Genomic DNA, 18,994 nt, shown 5'->3' with positions numbered 1-18,994 from the left:
AGGCCGACACGGGTGGATCACCTGAGTCAGGAGTTCAAGACCAGCCTGGCCAACATGGTGAATCCTTGTCTCTACTAAAAATACAAAAATTAGCTGGGCACGGTGGCACACACCTGTAATCCCAGGTACTAGGGAGGCTGAGGCAGGAGAATCGCTTGAACCGGGGAGGTGGAAATTGCAGTGAGCTGAGATCACGCCATTGCACTTCAGCCTGGGCAACAGAGTGAGACTCCATCTCAAAAATAAAAATGTGCTGGACGTGGTGGCTCACGCCTGTAATCCCAGCACTTTGGGAGGCCGAGGCGGGTGGATCACAAGGTCAGGAGATCAAGACCATCCTGGTTAACACGGTGAAACCCCATCTTTACTAAAAATACCAAAAATTTAACTGGGCGTGGTGGCAGGCGCCTGTAGTCCCAGCTACTTGGGAGGCTGAGGCAGGAGAATGGCATGAACCCAGGAGGCGGAGCTCGCAGTGAGCCGAGATCACGCCACTGCACCCCAGCCTGGGCGACAGAGCGAGACTCCGTCTCAAAAAAAAAAAAAAAATGTGGGATGCTGGGCTGCAGTGACCTGGGTCCTGGGTGAGGACTGGTGGGATTGATGAATACAGGGGCCAACTGTGTGCCACTGTCTTCATTTTAAAGATGAGACCATTGGCTGGGTATGGTGTCTCATGCCTGTAATCCCAGCACTTTGGGAGGCTGAGGAGGAGGGCAGATCACTTGAGGTCAGGAGTTCGAGACCAGCCTGGCCAACATGGTGAAACCTTGTCTTTACTAAAAATAACAAAAATTAGCCGGGTGTGGTGGCGCACGTCTGTAATCCCAGCCACCTGGGAGGCTGAGGCAGGAGAATGGCTTGAACCTGGAAGGCGGAGGTTGAAGTGAGCCGAGATCATGCCATTGCACTCCAGCCTGGGCAACAAAGGAAGACTCTGTCTAAAATAAAATAAAATAAAATAAAATAAAATAAAATAAAATACCCAATGAGGCTTGGAGTCTCAGCTGCATTGCCCAGGATTACAGGGCCAGAGCTGAGACTCATGCCAGACTGGGCCCCTGCTGCCTCACCAGGGGTGGGGTGCCTGGGGGACCGAATCCAGTCCCAGCCCCACACACTTGGCTCATGCCCCAGACAGGTGGATGGAGGAGGAGCTACCTGTTCCCATTAGGTTGGTCACAACTGTCCCCTAATATTCCTGTGGACTTGCCTCATGCTGGAGACCCTGGAGACTGAGGACAAGTGTGTGTGGGAGTATCACCCACCCTCAGACAGGGAGCTAGGCTATGTGAGGCAAGGCCCACCTCCTGTATGCTATCCTCAGCTGCCCCTCCAGGACGCACACAGGACTGGGCCCAGAGCAATTTTTTTTTTTTTTTTTTTTTTTGAGACAGAGTCTTGCTCTGTCGCCCAGGCTGGAGTGCAGTGGCGTGATCTCAGCTCACTGCAACCTCCGCCTCCTGGGTTCCAGCAATTCTCCTGCTTCATCCTCCCGAGTAGCTGTGATTACAGGCATGCACCACCATGCTTGGCTAATTTTTGTATTTTTTAGTAGAGATGGGGTTTCACCATATTGGTGAGGCTGGTCTTGAACTCCTTACCTTGTGATCCGCCCGCCTCGGCCTCCCAAAGTGCTGGGACTACAAACATGAGCCATCATGCCTAGCCTGTTTTTGTTTTTGAGTCGGAGTTTCACTCTGTCACCCAGGCTGGAGTGCAGCAGCGCTTTCTCAGCTCACTGCAACCTCCACCTCCTGGGTTCAAGAAACTCTCGTATATTGCTGGTGGGAATGTAAAATGGTACAGCTGCTTCAGGAAAGTCTGGCAGTTCTTCAAAGTTTGTTTTGTTTTTTGAGACAGAGTCTCGTTCTGTTGCTCAGGCTGGAGTGCAGTAGTACAATCTCAGCTTACCGCAACCTCCACTTCCCAAGTTCAAATAATTCTTCTGCCTCAGCCTCCCAAGTAGCTGGGGTTACAGGCATGTGCCACCACACTCGGCTAATTTTTGTATTTTTAGTAGAGTTGGGGTTTCACCATCTTGGCCAGGCTGCTCTCAAACTCCTGACCTCAAGTGATCCACCCACCTCGACCTCCCAAAGTGCTGGGATTACAGGCGTGAGCCACTTTCCCCGGTCAGCCTTGTGGTTCTAGCTCACTGAGCTCAATGTCCCTGTACGCTGTGTGTGTTCCAGACCTTGGCACCAGCCTGAAGTGCCTGAGTTGGGGCCCCCACCCCCCACAGAGGATGGTGCCTTTCTCTTTCTTTTCTGTACATTTCTAGGAGCCTCCCCAGCCCCAAGAGAGCAGATAGGATTGTCCCCATTTTAAGTGACTTGTCTGAGATGTCGGGCAAATTCGTCCCTTGAAGGGCAACTTCTCAGCTCTCCACCGACCACATCCTAAACTTTTTAAAATGGCATCAGGACGAGGAAGCCAAACCCGCTCTTCTGTGGCTGGTAGGGGTGGGGGCAGGGCTGCCTTCTAATGCCCCTGACGTGGTCCAGGATCGATCTGATGGGGCGGGGACCCGGCTGCCAGCACCTGCCTGCCTGCCCGGTGGCCTGGCCACGGGCTTCTCCATGGGGAGCTGGCTCTGTTCTTTCCAGGGTAAGCCACCCACGTCGCTCTTGCCCTGGGTTTCCCGGCCTCCTCTGCTGGGCAGGTACTCTGTTCTCCTGGTTTAGGAGGAGGGGGCCCAGAAGCGGGGTTTGGAGTTCCGTTTGGTTCAGGAAGAATGCGGAGTAGAGCCTGGGATTCAGGACGGTGTGGGCTGATGGAGGGAGGATCCCTTCTTTAGGGCTGGATGCTGCAGAGGCTGGGCCTGGGGTGGCCACGGGGGAGAGGTGAGCTTCAGATGGATCCCTCCCTGGTCAGGGTGGGCTGGGGGATGTAGACTCAGTCTTCCCTGGAGGAGGCATGGACTGAGGGGTGGAACTAGGTTGGGGTGGACCCAATGTGGGGGCTGCTGGAGGGAAAGTGGCTCCCTCAAGGAATGCTATGGAGACCCCATTCCTTCCCTCGTAACCTCTGCCTTTGAACACCTTCTGGAGAGAAGAGGGGGCTCAGGAGAGAAAGCCATTTGAGATTTTCGGGGCAATGATGCATGTTCCTTTGCAGCCACCAGGAAGCGGGAGTCAGGTGTGTGGCCCGTCTGCATTTCAGCCCAGGGGTTCTAGGGAATGAGAGAGGAGTTGGTGTGAGTCCACCTCCTGGGGCTGATGTTCTGGGGGTGTGCAGACACGCACCCCAGTTAGCCTGGGAGGCAGGTTGTGCAAACCAAGGGGAAGCAGAGCCCGACGGGGTTGGGAGGGAGAGAGACGCAGTGGGCCCCTTGAGGTGGCTGCAGATGAGGGGGTGTGGAGTTGCTGTGGACGGGCAGGAGGACTTCCTTAGGTGATCCCAAGAGTAAAGAGCCAAACTCAAGGCAGAAGGACGGAGCTTTGCCTGAAACAGCCTGCTTGATGCCTGTGGTGTTGGTATAATGCCTTTTTTCTTTTCTTTTATTTCTTTTGAGAGGGTCTCACTCTGTCACCCAGGCTGGAGTGCAGTGGTGCGATCATGGCTCACTGCAGCCTCCAACTCCTCTCTCAGCCTCACAAGTAGCTGGAACTACATGTGCATACCACCATGCCCTGCTAATTTTTGTCTTTATTATTATTATGATTATTACTATTTTTGAGACGGAGTCTAACTCTGTCGCCCAGGCTGGAGTACAGTGGCGCGATCTCGGCTCACCGCAAGCTCTGCCTCCCGGGTTCCCGCCATTCTCCTGTCTCAGCCTCCCGAGTAGCTGGGACTACAGGCACCCGCCATCATGCCTGGCTAATTTTTTTTTTTTTTTTTGAGATGGAGTCTCGCTCTGTAGCCCAGACTGGAGTGCAGTGGCCGGATCTCAGCTCACTGCAAGCTCCGCCTCCCGGGTTCACGCCATTCTCCGGCCTCAGCCTCCCGAGTAGCTGGGACTACAGGCGCCCGCCACCTCTCCCGGCTAGTTTTTTGTATTTCTTAGTAGAGACGGGGTTTCACCGTGTTAGCCAGGATGGTCTCGATCTCCTGACCTCGTGATCCACCCGTCTCGGCCTCCCAAAGTGCTGGGATTACAGGCTTGAGCCACCGCGCCCGGCCCCCTGTATTTTTTTTTTTTTTTTTAGTAGAAACGAGGTTTCACCATTTTAACCAGGATGGTCTCGATGGTCTCGATCTCCTAACCTTGTGATCTGCCCGCCTCAGCCTCCCAAAGTGTTGGGATTACAGGCGTGAGCCACCGCGCCGGGCCATTATTGTATTATTTTGTTGCCTCCTGAGCTCAAGTGATCCTCCCACCTCGGCCTCCCAGAGTGCTGGGATAACAGACATGAGCCACCGCACCTGACCAGCGTGATGCTATATTAAGAGCACCTCTCACTCCCAGAAGCACCCGGGTTTGAATGTTAAATCATGTGGTCACCTTATTATAGCCCCTCCTTTGCGGTCACAGTGCTGCTCATTGGCACATCAAAGGCTCTGAAAAGTCCTGCAGACAAGTAGCCTTCACTTTGTTAAAGTTGCTGTTTCTCAAGCTTATTTGAACTTGGAGGTTAAATTGTTGTTTGTTTTCATAATACCTACGAACACACTGTGAAGCTATGTTCTGTGGAACATTTAGGGAAGGACCAGGTCCTAGCAGAGGACACTTTTTTATCTGCCACCAAACCATTGGGGCAGAGGGCTGAGTTCATCACATATCTCACTTCATGACACACGTCAACGTTGTCTGTCGGTCCCTGCAAGGTCCCTCTCGGTTATTTTATTTATTTACTTATTTATTTATTAATTATTTGAGACAGAGTCTCGCTCTGTGACCCAGGCTGGAGTGCAATGGCATGATCTCAGCTCACTGCAACCTCCACCTCCTGGATTCAAGCAATTCTCCTGCCTTGCCTCCCGAGTAACTGGGATTATAAGTGTGTGCCACCGCACTGACTAATTTTTGTATTTTTAGTGGAGACAGGGTTTCGCCATGTTGGCCAGACTGGTCTCGAGCTCCTGACCTCAAGCCATCTGCCTGCCTTGGCCTCCCAAAGTGCTGGAATTACAGATGTGAGCCACTGCATCCGGCTATTTTTTATTTTCTATTATTTTTACTTTTTTGTAGAGATGAGATCTCTCTGTGTTGCCCAGGCTGGTCTTGAACTCCTGGCCTTAAGCGATCCTCCTGCCTCAGCCTCCTGAGTAGCTGGGACTACAGCTTGAGCCACTGTGCCTAGCTTCCTCTTGGTGTTTCTTTTCTCTTCTTTTCTTTTTTTTTTTTTGAGATGGCGTCTTGCTCCCGTCACCCAGGCTGCAGTGCAGTGGCACAATCTTGGCTCACTGCAACCTCCACCTCCCGGGTTCAAGCAATTCTCCTTCCTCAGCCTTCCGAGTAGCTGGGATTATAGGCATGTGCCACCATGCCTTGCTAATTTTTGTATTTTTAGTAAAGACGGGGTTTCGCCATGTTGACCAGGCTGGTCTCGAACTCCTGACCTCAGGTGATCTGCCTGCCTCGGCCTCCCAAAGTGCTGGGATTACAGGTGTGAGCCACAACGCCCAGCCGGTGTTTCTTAACTGATTCATATTTTGTTGTTCCCTATTCCTCTTCCCCCACCCCCAGGCCACTGAGCCCTGTGCTAGATGTGGGGAAGCTCCTGAACTCTGCTGTGTCACCAAGAATCACATCATAAACACTGTCCCACATAACCTGGACAAGTAATGTTTTAAAGGTTGCTTAATAATCTGAATGACGTGACCATAATTTATATAACTGCTCCTCGGTTTGGAGGCACTTAGATTCAGTTTTTTATTTTTGTGAAGGTCAAGATAGTGAGTCAGTTTTTTCCTTTCTAAATTATTTCCTTGCGAAATAGGCTAAAGAGCGCATTCCTTATTTTAGTTTTTCTTTTAAAACATACTAGATTGCTGGCTGGGCACCATGGCCCATACCTGTAATCCCAGCACTTTGGGAGGCCGAATTGTAGCTGCTGGCACCCCCACTCCACTCCCTTGCCAGGCCCTGTTTGGCCATGCCTGTTGTCCACAGTGTCTGACACAGGGTCTGGCACCTAGTAGGTCCTCAGGAAGTGGGGTCCCTCCTGATAAGATTGAGCAGGTATGCAGAAGGCCAGCCCCCCATCCCCAGGCAGGGCAGGACCCGCGTCCTTGCAGGCAGAGGGGAGAATGTGTCATCTGGGCGCCCTGGTTATCCCCACCAGCTGCAGGACCACACCACCAGCTGCAGCCACCTCCACCATGTCTTTAGGCCCTTGTCATGCTTTGAACTTGAAACTTGCAGTAAATTCCTTTGTGGCTCTTGTCTGGGCAGGAATCACCATCTAGGGAATAAATCAACTGCATGTAGGAGGTTAATTTAAATCTTTTTTTTTTTTTTTTTGAGACAGTCTCACTCTGTCATCCAGGCTGGAGTGCAGTGGCACGATCTCGGCTCACTGAAACCTCCACCTCCTGGGTTCAAGCGATTCTCCTGCCTCAGCCTCCCAAGTAGCTTGGATCATAGACACCCACCACCACACCCAACAAATTATGGTATTTTTAGTAGAGACGGGGTTTCACCACGTTGGCCAGGCTGCTCTTGAACTCCCGACCTCAAGTGATCCACCCACCTTGGCCTCCCAAAGTGACCAAAGTGATAGGATTACAGGCATGAGCCATCGTGCCTGGCCTATTTTAATTATTTTAAAGATGAGACTTCACGCTGTCTCCCAGGCTGGAGTGCAGTGGTACGATCATGGCTCACTGAAGCTTCCATTCCCTGGGCTCAAGCAATCCTCCTGCCTCAGCCTCCCAAGTAGCTGGGACTACAGGAGCAAGCCACCATGTCTGGCTAATTTTTGTATTTTTTGTAGAGACGGTCTCACTGTGTTACCCAGGCTGGTCTCAAACTCCTGGCCTCAAGCGATCCTCCTGTCTCAGCCTCCCAAAGTGCTGGGATTACAGGCGTGAGCCATGGCGCCCAGCCTCATGTGAGGTTTAAGTCTGTGTTGCTGGGCCCAGCTGGAAGTCAGTAGCGGCTCTTTGCCTTCATGCGGGTTTGCTGGGGAACTTGGAGGGCAGTGAGGCCCAGGCTGTGCCCGTAGGGAGCTCCCAAACAGCTTGCCTTTGACTGGCCTGTGAGGATATGGACCGAGGAAGCACCTGTTAACCAGGTTTCAAAAACTCCATTGTACATACGTCGGCTCCCCTGGGAGGAGTCTTAGGACATGGTGAATGTCAGTGCTGGGAAGGACCTTAGCTATTTCTGACCTGGTCCTTTGTTATGTCATGAGGAAACTGAGGCACCCATCTGGGAAGGCACAGACTTGGCTTGCCCCGGCCAAGCCAGTGTGTCCCTGATGACTCCCTGGAGAGACAGGGAATTTCCCATGGTTTCCCAACTGCAGGAAACTGAAAATGTCTCAGCATGCATGGAATTTGATGAAGGTTTTGTCCCTGTGATGCGGGGGCAGCTGAGGGTCCCACTACCGAGAGGAAGAATGAAGCGAAGTACCACGTGCAGTTGCCATGGGCTCGTGGCTTGGATTTTTGCAGCTGTTCAAACAGCTGGACCCTGGGCCTGTGACCCCTGGGAGGGGAGGGAGTCGGGGAGAGATTACCTGAGGGTCCGCCTGGGCCGGGACAGCTGGGGACAAGGACAGCTGAGCAGGCAGCTTCTCACCAAGAATAGCCATGCTGGGTCACCTTTGACCTAGGGACCCTTCTCTGGGCTCTAAGCATGGAGGGCGGGTAGAAACAGATCTTAGCTGGGCTACAGCGGTTCTGTTCAGTTAGCAGAGGTCACAGAGCTCTCTGTCTGCATAGGAAAGTGCCCTAGAAATGGATATGGGGTAGGAGCTGGCGCCTGCCAGGCACCCACTGTGCGTGTGGTCAAGACGAATGGTTCTGGCTCGGCATGGTAGCTCACGCCTATAATCCCAGCACTGTGGGAGGCCAAGGCAGGAGGATCGCTTGAGGCCAGGAGTTTGAGACCAGCCTGGCCAACATGGCAAAACCCCATCTCCAATTAAAAAAAAAAAAAAATAGCCTGGCGTGCTGGCGCATACCTATAATCCTGGCTACACAGGAGGCTGAGGCATGAGAATTTCTTGAACCTGGGAGGCGAAGGTTGTGGTGAGCAGAGATTGCGCCATTGCACTCCAACCTGGGGACTCCAGCCTGGGCAACAGAGTGAGACTCTGTTTCAAAAAAACAAAAGAGGGAGGGTTCTGAAGCCAGACCAGCTGGGTGTCCTACTCGGCCTGGATGACCTTACCCTGTTTCCAAATCTGCAAGGTAAAAATATGATGTGTTCTTATAATGAATAGCCCGGCATGGTGGTGCATGCCTGTAATCCCAGCTACTTAAGAAGCTGAGGCAGGAGAATCACTTGAACTCGGGGAGCGGAGGTTGGAGTGAGCTGAGATTGCACCAGTGTACTCCAGCCTGGGCAACAGAGCGAGACTCCGACTCAAAAAAAAAAAAAAAGTGCTCTGTCCATTGAGGAACATGCAGTTGGCACTTCATAAATGTAGATGCTATTTTAATTATTTTATTTTGTTATATATTATATTTGTTTTTTATAGAGACAGGGTCTTGCTATGTTGCCCACACTGGTCTTGACCTCCTGGGGTCATGTCATCCTCCTGTCTCAGCTTCCCAAGTAGCTGGGATTAGAGGCTGTACCACTGCACCCAGCTTATTTTATTTATTTATTTATTTTTAAGAGATGGAAATCTTGCTATGTTGCCGAGGCTGGTCTTGAACTCCTGGACTCAAGTGATCTGCCTGCCTCGACCTCCCAAAGTGCTGGGATTACAGTTGTAAGCCACTGTGCCTGGATTATTTTATTTTCTTTCTCTTTTCTTTTCTTTTCTTTTCATTTCTTTTCTTGAGATAGGGTCTTGCTCTATCACCCAGGGTGGAGTGCAGTGGTGCCATCTCTGCTCACTGTAACTTCTGCCTCCTGGGTTCAAGCTATTCTCGTGCCTCAGCCTCCCAAGTAGCTGGGACTACAGGCATATGCCACCACTCTTGGCTAATTTTTTTTTTTTTTTTTTTTTGAGGCGGAGTCTCGCTCTGTCGCCCAGGCTGGAGTGCAGTGGCCGGATCTCGGCTCACTGCAAGCTCTGCCTCCCGGATTTACGCCATTCTCCTGCCTCAGCCTCCCGAGTAGCTGGGACTACAGGCGCCCGCCACCTCGCCTGGCTAGTTTTTTGTATCTTTTAGTAGAGACGGGGTTTCACTGTGTTAGCCAGGATGGTCTTGATCTCCTGACCTCGTGATCCGCCCGTCTTGGCCTCCCAAAGTGCTGGGATTACAGGCTTGAGCCACTGCGCCCAGCCTAATTTTTGTATTTTCAGTAGAGACGGGGTTTCCCCATGTTGGCCAGGCTGGTCTCAAACTCCTGACCTCAAGTGATCTGCCCCCCAAAGTGCTGAGATTATAGGCATGAGCCACTGTGCTTGGCACGAGACTGGGTAATTTATAAAGAAAAAGAAGTTTAATGGACTCACAGTTCCATGTGGCTGGGGAGGCCTCACAATAGTGGCAGAAGGCAAAAGACACGTCTTACATGGCAGCAGACAAGAGAGAATGAGAGCCAAGTGGAAGGGGAGACCTCTTATAAAATCACCAGATCTTGTGAGACTTATTCACTACCACGACAACAGTATGGGAAAACCACCCCCGTGATTCATTCAGCTCCCACTGTGTACCTCCCAAAACGTGGGAATTATGGGAGCTTCAATTCAAGATGAGATTTGGGTGGGGACACAGCCAAACCAAATCAGCTCTGCTGCCTATTGTCTGGGAGCTCAGGTGAAGCACCTTGTATCTCTGAGCCTCAGTTTTCTCATCTGTGAAATGGGGGCAGTTGGGGATCAGATGAGCTATCGTATCTTAAGCTCTTAGCACGGAGCCTCATGCAAGCCTGTGATTACTATGGTTGTTTTTTGTTTGTTTTGTTTTGTTTGTTTGTGTTTTTGAGATGGAGTCTCACTTTGTCACCCAGGCTGGAGTCAGTGGTGCTGTCTCAGCTCACTGCAACCTCTGCCTCCCGGGTTCAGGCGATTCTCCTGTCTTAGCCTCCTGAGTAGCTGGGATTATAGGCACCCACCACTACGTTCTGCTAATTTTTTTGTATTTTCAATAGAGATGGAGTTTCACCATGTTGGCCAGGCTGGTCTTGAGCTCCTGACTTCAGGTGATACACCTGCCTCAGCCTCCCAAAATGCTGGGATTACAGGCATGAGCCACCAAACCTAGCCACCTTTCCACCTTCCTGGGTCTGTGGACCCTGAGGCCTTAGGCTGGGCTGCAGCTTGGGGAGGGGAGAGAGGGGGGCGCCCAGGAGAGAGTCAGGAGGGTTTTCTTTTCTGTCCCAAGAGAGACAGAAGGGGACATCTTTATGCAAGAAGTCTGTGGCTGTGTCCCTCTATTAGAAAATAGGCTGGGAGCCTTTTGTGTGCCCTGTAACTGTCTGAGGGCGAGGATGGGGGTCTCGGGGACCACTTGCACAACACCTGGGTCACACATGGGGCCACAGGGGGTCTCAGGTCAACAGCTGAGGGCCTGAGCCCACCTGGTGGGGAGGTGGCTTTTTTTTTTTTTTTTTTTGAGACAGAGTCTCACTCTGTCCCCCTGGCTGGAGTGCAGTGGCCGGATCTCAGCTCACTGCAAGCTCCGCCTCCCGGGTTCAGGCCATTCTCCTGCCTCAGCCTCCCAAGTAGCTGGGACTACAGGCGCCCGCCACCTCGCCCGGCTAGTTTTTTTGTATTTTTTAGTAGAGACGGGGTTTCACTGTGTTAGCCAGGATGGTCTCGATCTCCTGACCTCGTGATCCACCCGTCTCGGCCTCCCAAAGTGCTGGGATTACAGGCTTGAGCCACCGTGCCTGGCCGGGGAGGTGGCTTATAATCTTTGAGAATGGGTTCATCCCTGGCCCGGGACTTACAGTTCCCTTGAGAAGTGGAAAGCCATTGCTTCTGTGTTTGTTTTGCTTTTGTTTTTTTGTTTTTGTTTTTGTTTTTGAGATGAAGTCTTTCTCTTTCCCCTAGGCTGGAGTAAAGTGGTATGATTTCAGCTCACTGCAACCTCCACCTCCCAGGTTCAAGTGATCCTCCCACCTCAGCCTCCTGAGTAGCTGGGATTACAGGCGCCCGCCACCACACGCGGCTAATTTTTTTTTTTTTTTTTTGAGACGGAGTCTAGCTCTGTCGCCCAGGCTGGAGTGCGGTGGCCGGATCGCGGCTCACTGCAAGCTCCAACTCCCGGGTTCCCGCCATTCTCCTGCCTCAGCCTCCCGAGTAGCTGGGACTACAGGCGCCTGCCACCTCGCTTGGCTAGTTTTTTTGTATTTTTTTTAGTGGAGACGGGGTTTCACCGTGTTAGCCATGATGGTCTCGATCTCCTGACCTCGTGATCTGCCCGCCTCAGCCTCCCAAAGTGCTGGGATTACAGGCTTGAGTTACCGCGCCCGGCCACACCCGGCTAATTATTTTATTTTTAGTAGAGACGGGGTTTCACCATATTGGTCAGGCTGGTCTGGAACTCCTGATCTCAGGTGATCTGCCTGCCTCGGCCTCCCGAAGTGCTGGGATTTCAGGCGTGAGGCACCGCGCCCAGCCTGGAAACATTGCTTCTGAGGGCATACTTTCCTGGGGATGCTCTGGAGGGCTGGAGGAGTAGGGGGAGACCTGAGGAGGACCGGCCCAAGACCACACAGCCAACCATTCCTGCCTTGGTTTCCATGGCAAGACCTCATCTCTACAAAAAATACAAAAATTAGCCCAGTGTAGTGGCAGGTGTCTGTGATTTCAGCTACTCAGGAGGCTGAGGTGGGAGCATTGCTGGAGCCCAGGAAGTCAAGGCTGCAGTGAGCCATGATCTCGCCAATGCACTCCAGTCTAGGTGACAGAGCAAGACCCTGTCTCAAAAAACAAATAAATAAGGGTTAGGTGTGGTGCCTCATGCCTATAATCCCAGCACTTTGGGAAGCCAAGGCAGGCGGATTACTTGAGGTCAGGAGTTTGAGACCAGCCTGGCCGACATGGTGAAACTCCGTCTCTACCCAAAAATACAAATAAGCCACCTCCCAACCCTAGACTCTGTGCACCTGGGGCCACCCAGGGGCCAGTTCCACGCCAGCCCAAACAGCCACCTCTTTCCCTCTCCCTCTCCTTCTCTGCAGGCTCCCCGCTGCACAAGCAGTCATCCGGACCCTCCTCCTCCCCGGCCGCAGCTGCTGCCCCCGAGAAGCCGGGCCCCAAGGCGGCGGAAGTGGGGGATGACTTCCTGGGGGACTTTGTGGTGGGCGAGCGGGTGTGGGTGAATGGCGTGAAGCCAGGCGTGGTGCAGTACCTGGGCGAGACGCAGTTCGCACCGGGCCAGTGGGCCGGCGTGGTGCTGGACGAGCCGGTGGGCAAGAACGATGGCGCAGTGGGCGGCGTGCGCTACTTCGAGTGCCCGGCCCTCCAGGGTATCTTCACGCGGCCCTCCAAGCTGACCCGGCAGCCCACGGCCGAGGGCTCGGGGAGTGATGCCCACTCCGTGGAGTCACTGACTGCCCAGAACCTGTCATTGCATTCGGGCACGGCCACACCCCCGCTGACCAGCCGCGTCATCCCCCTGCGGGAGAGCGTCCTCAACAGCTCCGTGAAGACGGGCAACGAGTCGGGCTCCAATCTTTCCGACAGCGGCTCTGTGAAGCGGGGCGACAAGGACCTGCGCCTGGGAGACCGTGTGCTGGTGAGTGCCGGCAGTACTGGGCTCTGGGCCCAGCCTCCCTTCCCTCCCCTGCTCCGCCTCACTTGGCCGAGCTGGCCCCCCCGGGCTGGGCAGGGTGGGGACTCAAAGGGGTCTCGGACAGGGTCCAGCCTGGGATACCCATTCCTCATCAGGACCATACAGAGTGACAAGACAGGAGACTGTTGCTGTGTGACCCTGGGCAAGTGTCTTAAACTTTCTGGGCCTCACTCTTTCTATCGGTAAAATGGGATTTTTTTTTTTTTTTTTTTGTGATGGAGTTTTGCTCTTGTCATCCAGGCTGGAGTGCAGTGGCATGATTTCAGCCGGCTGCAACCTCCACCTCCCGGGTTCAAGCGATTCTCCTGCCTCAGCCTCTCAAGTAGCTGGGATTACAGGCATGGGCCACCATGCCCAGCTAATTTTTGTATTTTAGTAGAGACGGGGTTTCACCATGTTGACCACGCTGGTCTCGAACTCCCGACCTCAGGTGATCCACCCGCCTTGGCCTCCCAAAGTGCTGGGATTACAGGTGTGAGCCACCGTGCCCCACCAAAATGGGAATTTTAATCGTATTTCAATCGTAGTTGGAGATGCATTAAAATGTATCACTCATTTTAGACAGTGCCTAATACTACGTACCACATACATTTTGGCCATTATTGATATTATCTACTGATCCAACTCATCCACATGCACGTGCCAGGCATGTACTGGAAAAGGCTGGGAACTGGATGTTCTCAAGACCCCTGGTCCTGGCCAGGCACAGTGATTCATGCTTGTAATCCTAGCACTTTGGGAGGCTGAGGTGGGAGGATCACTTGAGCCCAGTAGTTCAAGACCAGCCTAGGCAACATAGTGAGACCCTGTCTTTACAAAAAAATACAAAAAAAATTAGCCGGGCATGGTGCATGGCCCTGTACTCCCAGCTACTCAGGAGGCTGTGGTGGGAGGATGGCTTGATCCTGGGAGTTAGAGGTTGCAGTGAGCCAAGGTGGTGCCACTACACTCTAGCCTGGGTGACAGAGCCAGACTCTGTTTCAATAATAATAATAATAATAATAATGATAATAATAAGGCCAGGCATGGTGGCTCACACCTGTAATCCCAGCACTTTGGGAGGCCAAGGCGGGCAGATCACCTGAGGTCAGGATTTTGAGACCAGCCTAGCCAACATGGCAAAACACCACCTCTACTAAAAATACAAACATTAGCCAGCTGTGATGGCGTGTGCCTATAGTGCACACGCAAAAATTAGCTGGGCATGGTGGCCCATGCCTGTAATCCCAGCTACTTGGGAAGCTGAGGCGGGAGAATCACTCGAACCCAGGAGGGAGAGATTGCAGTGAGCTGAGATCACACCACTGCACTCCAGCCTGGGTGATAGAATGAGACTCTGTCTCAAAAACACAATAATAATAATAATGGTAATAACCCCTTGCCCAGGGCCAGGAGGTGCAGACACCTTATCAGCTACAACCCGAGTGATCAGTGTTGCTGAAGTTGAGAGAATTGGGTCGCTGGAGCTGACAGCTTCCTGCCAGGGGCGCCTCTTCTCCACTAGTCCCAGCTGTTAGGGCCAGGTTGGAAAGGGGTCAGTGACCCCCAAGTCTTCTAGAGTATGAATACAGCAGTGACCTGGGTTGGTGGTGGTCAGGTGGACGGGAGAGGGCTGTGTTTTCCTATCCAACCAGGCTGTGGTGGCCTTGGGCTAACCCTACGCCTGGGACCACAGCATTGGGAAGAGACTCACAGAGTACAAGGAAGTCCCTGATGGGGCCTTCTGGGCCTGGGGTATGAGGAGCTGTCGGTGGGGCAGGGGTCCCTGTGTCCATTCTGCAAGGCTTCCTGGGGGAAGGTGGGAAGTCATTCCAACCCAAGGTGGGGAGCACAGGCTTGGAGCTCCAAAGCCGGGTGGAGAAGGGTAGGGGGTCTGGGGACCCAGAGCAGGGACCCCCAAAGAGTATTACTGGCTAGGGTCCTCCCTCCCTGCTCTGAGAACCTGGCAAAGGTTTCTTCTGGAGGTTTCTGGAAAGAGCCTTTGGGGTTGTGGGCAGGGGAATGAGAGGAGATGTTTACACCCATGGCCCTGTTGAATCCTCAAGCCAGTGCTGTGATGTGGTTTTATCATCCTTACTTTATGGATGGGGAAACTGAGGCTCAGGGAAGTTTTTTTGTTTTGTTTTGTTTTGTTTTCTAGTCTCGCTCTGTCGCCAGGCTGGAGCGCAGTGGCGCGATCTCGGCTCACTGCAACCTCTGCCTCCCAGGTTCAAGCAATCCTCCTGCCTCAGCCTCGCGAGTAGCTGGGACTACAGGCACGTGCCACCATGCCCAGCTAATTGTTTATATTTTTAGTAGAGGTGGGGTTTCACCATGTTGGCCAGGATGGTCTTGATCTCTTGACCTGCCCATCTCAGCCTCCCAAAGTGGTGGGATTACAGGAGTGAGCCACCGTGCCCAGCCTCAGGAAAGTTTAATAACTTGTCTGAAGTGACAAGTGACAAGTGCCTGCCCACTGAGCTGTGTCCCTCTCTGCCCTGGCCAGGGTGAGGGCTCTGCTTTTTTTTTTTTTTTTTTTTTAAAACAGGGTCTTGTTCTGTTGCCCAGGATGGGGTGCAGTGGTGCAGTCATAGCTCACGGCAGCCTCAAACTTGGTCTCAAGCAATCCTCCTGCCTCAGCCTCCCAAGAAGCTGGGACTATAGGCCCATGCCACCACACCTGGCACCACGCCTTTGCTAGCCTGGTTCCCCTGGACAGAACTTCCCCTGGGTGACCTGGTGGTGAGCGTGGCCAGATGTGGTCCCTGTCCTCCAGCCATCTCCAGCTTACAGGAGACAGACCACGAGGCCAGTGACCACGGATATTAGTGTCTCCTTATAGAGTCTGCCAAGTGTGCCGTGGTGCTCTCAGAGCCTGGCCTGGTGGGGACGTTGCCCCGAGGAATGGTGTGAGGGCAGAACTTAGGGAATGGCCTGGCATCGGCCTAGTGATGTGGGGCCAGAACATCATGCCAGGCAGAGACCCGTGGGCTGAGAGACTAGAGAAACTGTGAGAAGAGGCCTGGCGCGGTGGTTCACACCTGTAATCCCAGCACTTTGGGAGGCCGAGGCAGGTAGATCACCTGAGGCCAGGAGTTTGAGACCATCCTCACCAGTACGGTGAAACCCCCTCTCTACTAAAAATACAAAAATTAGCCGGATGTGGTGGTGGGTGCCTGTAGCCTGAGCTACTTGAGAGGCTGAGGCAGGAGAATCGCTTGAACCTGGGAGGTGGAGATTGCAGCGAGCCGAGATAGTGCCATTGCACTCCAGCCTGGGTGACAGAGTGAGACTAGAAAAAAAAAAAAAAAAACTGAAAAGAGCAGGGAGGCTGAGTGGTCAGTGGGGGAAGCCAGGGAAAGATCACACCCCAGAGTCTGACCTGGGTGACCCCACAGGGCCAGGAGTCCGGGATGGAGCTGGGTGTTTGCTATAAGAGTCGAGGTAGCCGTGGAAGCTACAGCCACGTGACGGATTCCTGCGTTAAGGACATTGCACCTGCTGCTTGGTGGGGATGGGATCGGAGGGGGCAAGAGTGGAGCAGGGGCCGGGCGTGGTGGCTCACACCTGTAATCCCAGCACTTTGGGAGACCAAGGTAGGCAGATCACCTGAGGTCAGGAGTTTGAGACCAGCCTGGGCACCATGGGGAAACCCCATCTCTACTAAAAAATACATGGTGACCGGCACCTGTAATCCTAGCTACTCAGGAGGTTGAGGCAGGAGAATCACTTGAACTTGAGAGGTGGAGGTTGCAGTAAGCCGAGAGGGTGCAACTGCATTCCAGCCTGGGCAACACAGCAAGACTCCATCTCAAAAAAAAAAAAAAAGACCAGACTGGAGCAGGAATAGCAGTGCCCAGGAAGGAGGCTGGACTCCTGGCCCCCTGCACCATCCTGTCCAAAGAACTTGTTTTGGGACTGTCACTCTGCTCTTCCTCTTGTGGTTCCCAGGAAAGCCAAACCCAGCCAACAGGACCCGGGCAAACAGCTTAGTCTCCCTGACCTGTCCTTCAGGATCTCTGGGGTCTGAGGGCACCTGCTGGGGGTGGGCACAGCAGAGAAATCAGGCCCGGGTCTGTGTTATTGGACAAGTCACTTATAGAGCCTCATCCTCATTCATTCATTGATTCACTTGCCATGTGTCCGTTCAGCAAAATGGCCATGGCCCAGCACTCTTGTTTTGTTCTATGCTTTTTTGGGGAGCGTTAAGGGAGCTGATGGCAGCCGGGCACGGTGGCTCACGCCTGTAATCTCAGCACTTTGGGAGGCCAAGACAGGCAGATCAGTCAAGGTCAGGAGTTGGAAACCAGCCTGGGCAATGTAGCAAGACCCTGTCTCTACTAAAAATACAAAAAAAAAAAAAAAAAAGCCAGGCATGGCAGTGCATGCGTATGCTCCCAGCTACTAGGGAGGCTGAGATGGGAGGATCACTTGAGCTTAGGGAGTCAAGCCTGCAGTGAGCCATGATCAGACCACTGCACTCCAGCCAGGGCAACAGAGTGAGATGCTGTCTCAAAAAAAAAAGGAGAGAGAGAACTGGTGGATGTGAGAATGCGTCATAGTCTGCAAGGAGCTATGGCTGTGCACAGTCTGACTAATATCGTGGGAGTGCCCTGGGCATGGGCCTGTGACCCTGCTGGGGCGGGAAGTGGTGGAGGCTCTGGGGGTTACCGACCAGCCTAGATTGCTCGCTGGATTGGGGAGCAGCAGGTTTGAGGCCAGTTTGATCCTGCCTGGCATTCCCCCTGTACCTGCTCTCCCTGCAGGGTGTGGGAGCTTCTGACCATCTCAGGGTGTGGTGTGCAAGAGAGGGGCACGAGGTGGACACTGCCACTGCTCTAGAAGTGTCTGCTAAGACCTGGCCTGTCTGCAGGGTTGGCAGCAGCAAGGGGGCTGGGCTACCTTGACCTTGACTTCTCAATCTTCAAGTAGATTGCATCCTATGGTTGACACATTGCTTTCTAGGTACATACCTCACACTAGACACTGTGCCTAGCACTTTTTTTTTTGAGACAAGGTCTCGCTCTGTCACCCAGGATGGAGTGCAGTGGTGCAGTCATAGCTCACTGCAGCCTCAAACTCTTAGGCTCAAGTGATCCTCCTGCCTCAGCCTCCTGAGAATCTGGGACTACAGACGTGCACCACCATGCCTGCCTAATTTTTTAATTTTTTAAATTTTTTGTAGAGATGGGGGTCTCGCTATGTTCCTCAGGCTGGCCTCAAATTCCCAGCCTCAAGCAATCCTCCTGCCTCAGCCTCCCAGAGTGCTGGGATTACAGGCATGAGCCACCGAGCCCAGCCTAGTTTAGGATTTAGGCTAGGGAAGAGAAAGGACATTCCAGGTTGGAATTACAGAGAAGCAGGATCCAAGACTCATTGTGTAGACAGAGTGGCAGAGACCTGGTGCCAGAGAGGAGGGGCTGAGAAAGTAACCCCACCTGAAGGCCAGAGACCAGAGAGAACCAACCTAGACTCACAGACAGGCCTCAGTGGCAGAGACACCAGAGCCCTACCCAAGAAGGAGACAAAGGAAGGTGGGTCCGGTCTGGAATCAAGCCCAGCTGAGATTGAGAAGGCCACAGAGTGTAGTAAGAAGAGATCCACCTGGCTTTCACTCCCTGACTACTCTGAACTTCAGTCTCTTCTTCCATGAATGTGGTAACAGTGCCCGTCTCATGGAAATGTCAGATTTGGAATTCTTGTCTTTCATGTGCCAGGCGCACGTAGTTGGCCCTAGGAGATGGTGGGACAGGAGCTAGTTCTAATTGGGGAGCTGGATTTACTTAGGCACACTTGAGGCATACTTGGGGTGTCAAGAGAAATTAACATTTTATTTATTGTTAATTATTAAATTATTATTTAATATTTTTTGTAAATTATTATTAAAAATTTTTTTTTTTAGACAGAGTCTCGCTCTGTCGCCCAGAGTGGAGTGCAGTGGCACGATCTCGACTCACTGCAACCTCTACCTCCCAAGTTCAAACGATTCTCATGCCTCATCTTCCCAAGTAGTTAGGATTACAAGCGTGCACCACCCACCTGGCTAATTTTTGTATTTTTTAGTGAGACAGAGTTTCTTCATGTTGCCAGGATGGTCTTGAACTCCTGGCCTCAAGTGATCCACCCACCTCAGCCTCCCAAAGTGCTGGTATTACAGTGAGTCCAGCAGTAAAATGAAATTAACATTTTAGAAAGTCAT

General features: G+C 52.7%; 1 protein-coding gene across 6 annotated transcripts in view; it reads left to right on the top strand.

Annotated features, from left to right (window-relative positions):
- CLIP2 (CAP-Gly domain containing linker protein 2) overlaps window positions 1–18,994 on the top strand; it is a 112,174-nt gene that overhangs the window by 36,518 nt on the left and 56,662 nt on the right. For all 6 annotated transcript variants that reach the window (XM_031665468.1, XM_031665473.1, XM_031665469.1 and 3 more), the window contains one exon: window positions 12,203–12,759. In XM_031665468.1, the coding sequence (XP_031521328.1) occupies window positions 12,203–12,759 (557 nt within the window). The remainder of the gene's footprint in view (window positions 1–12,202; window positions 12,760–18,994) is intronic.

The sequence above is a fragment of the Papio anubis genome, chromosome 4 (genome assembly GCF_008728515.1).
Source record: "Papio anubis isolate 15944 chromosome 4, Panubis1.0, whole genome shotgun sequence".
NCBI classification, from domain to species: domain Eukaryota; kingdom Metazoa; phylum Chordata; class Mammalia; order Primates; family Cercopithecidae; genus Papio; species Papio anubis.
The sequence above is the reverse complement of the archived record's forward strand: the minus strand, read 5'-3'. Positions and strand labels throughout refer to the sequence as shown.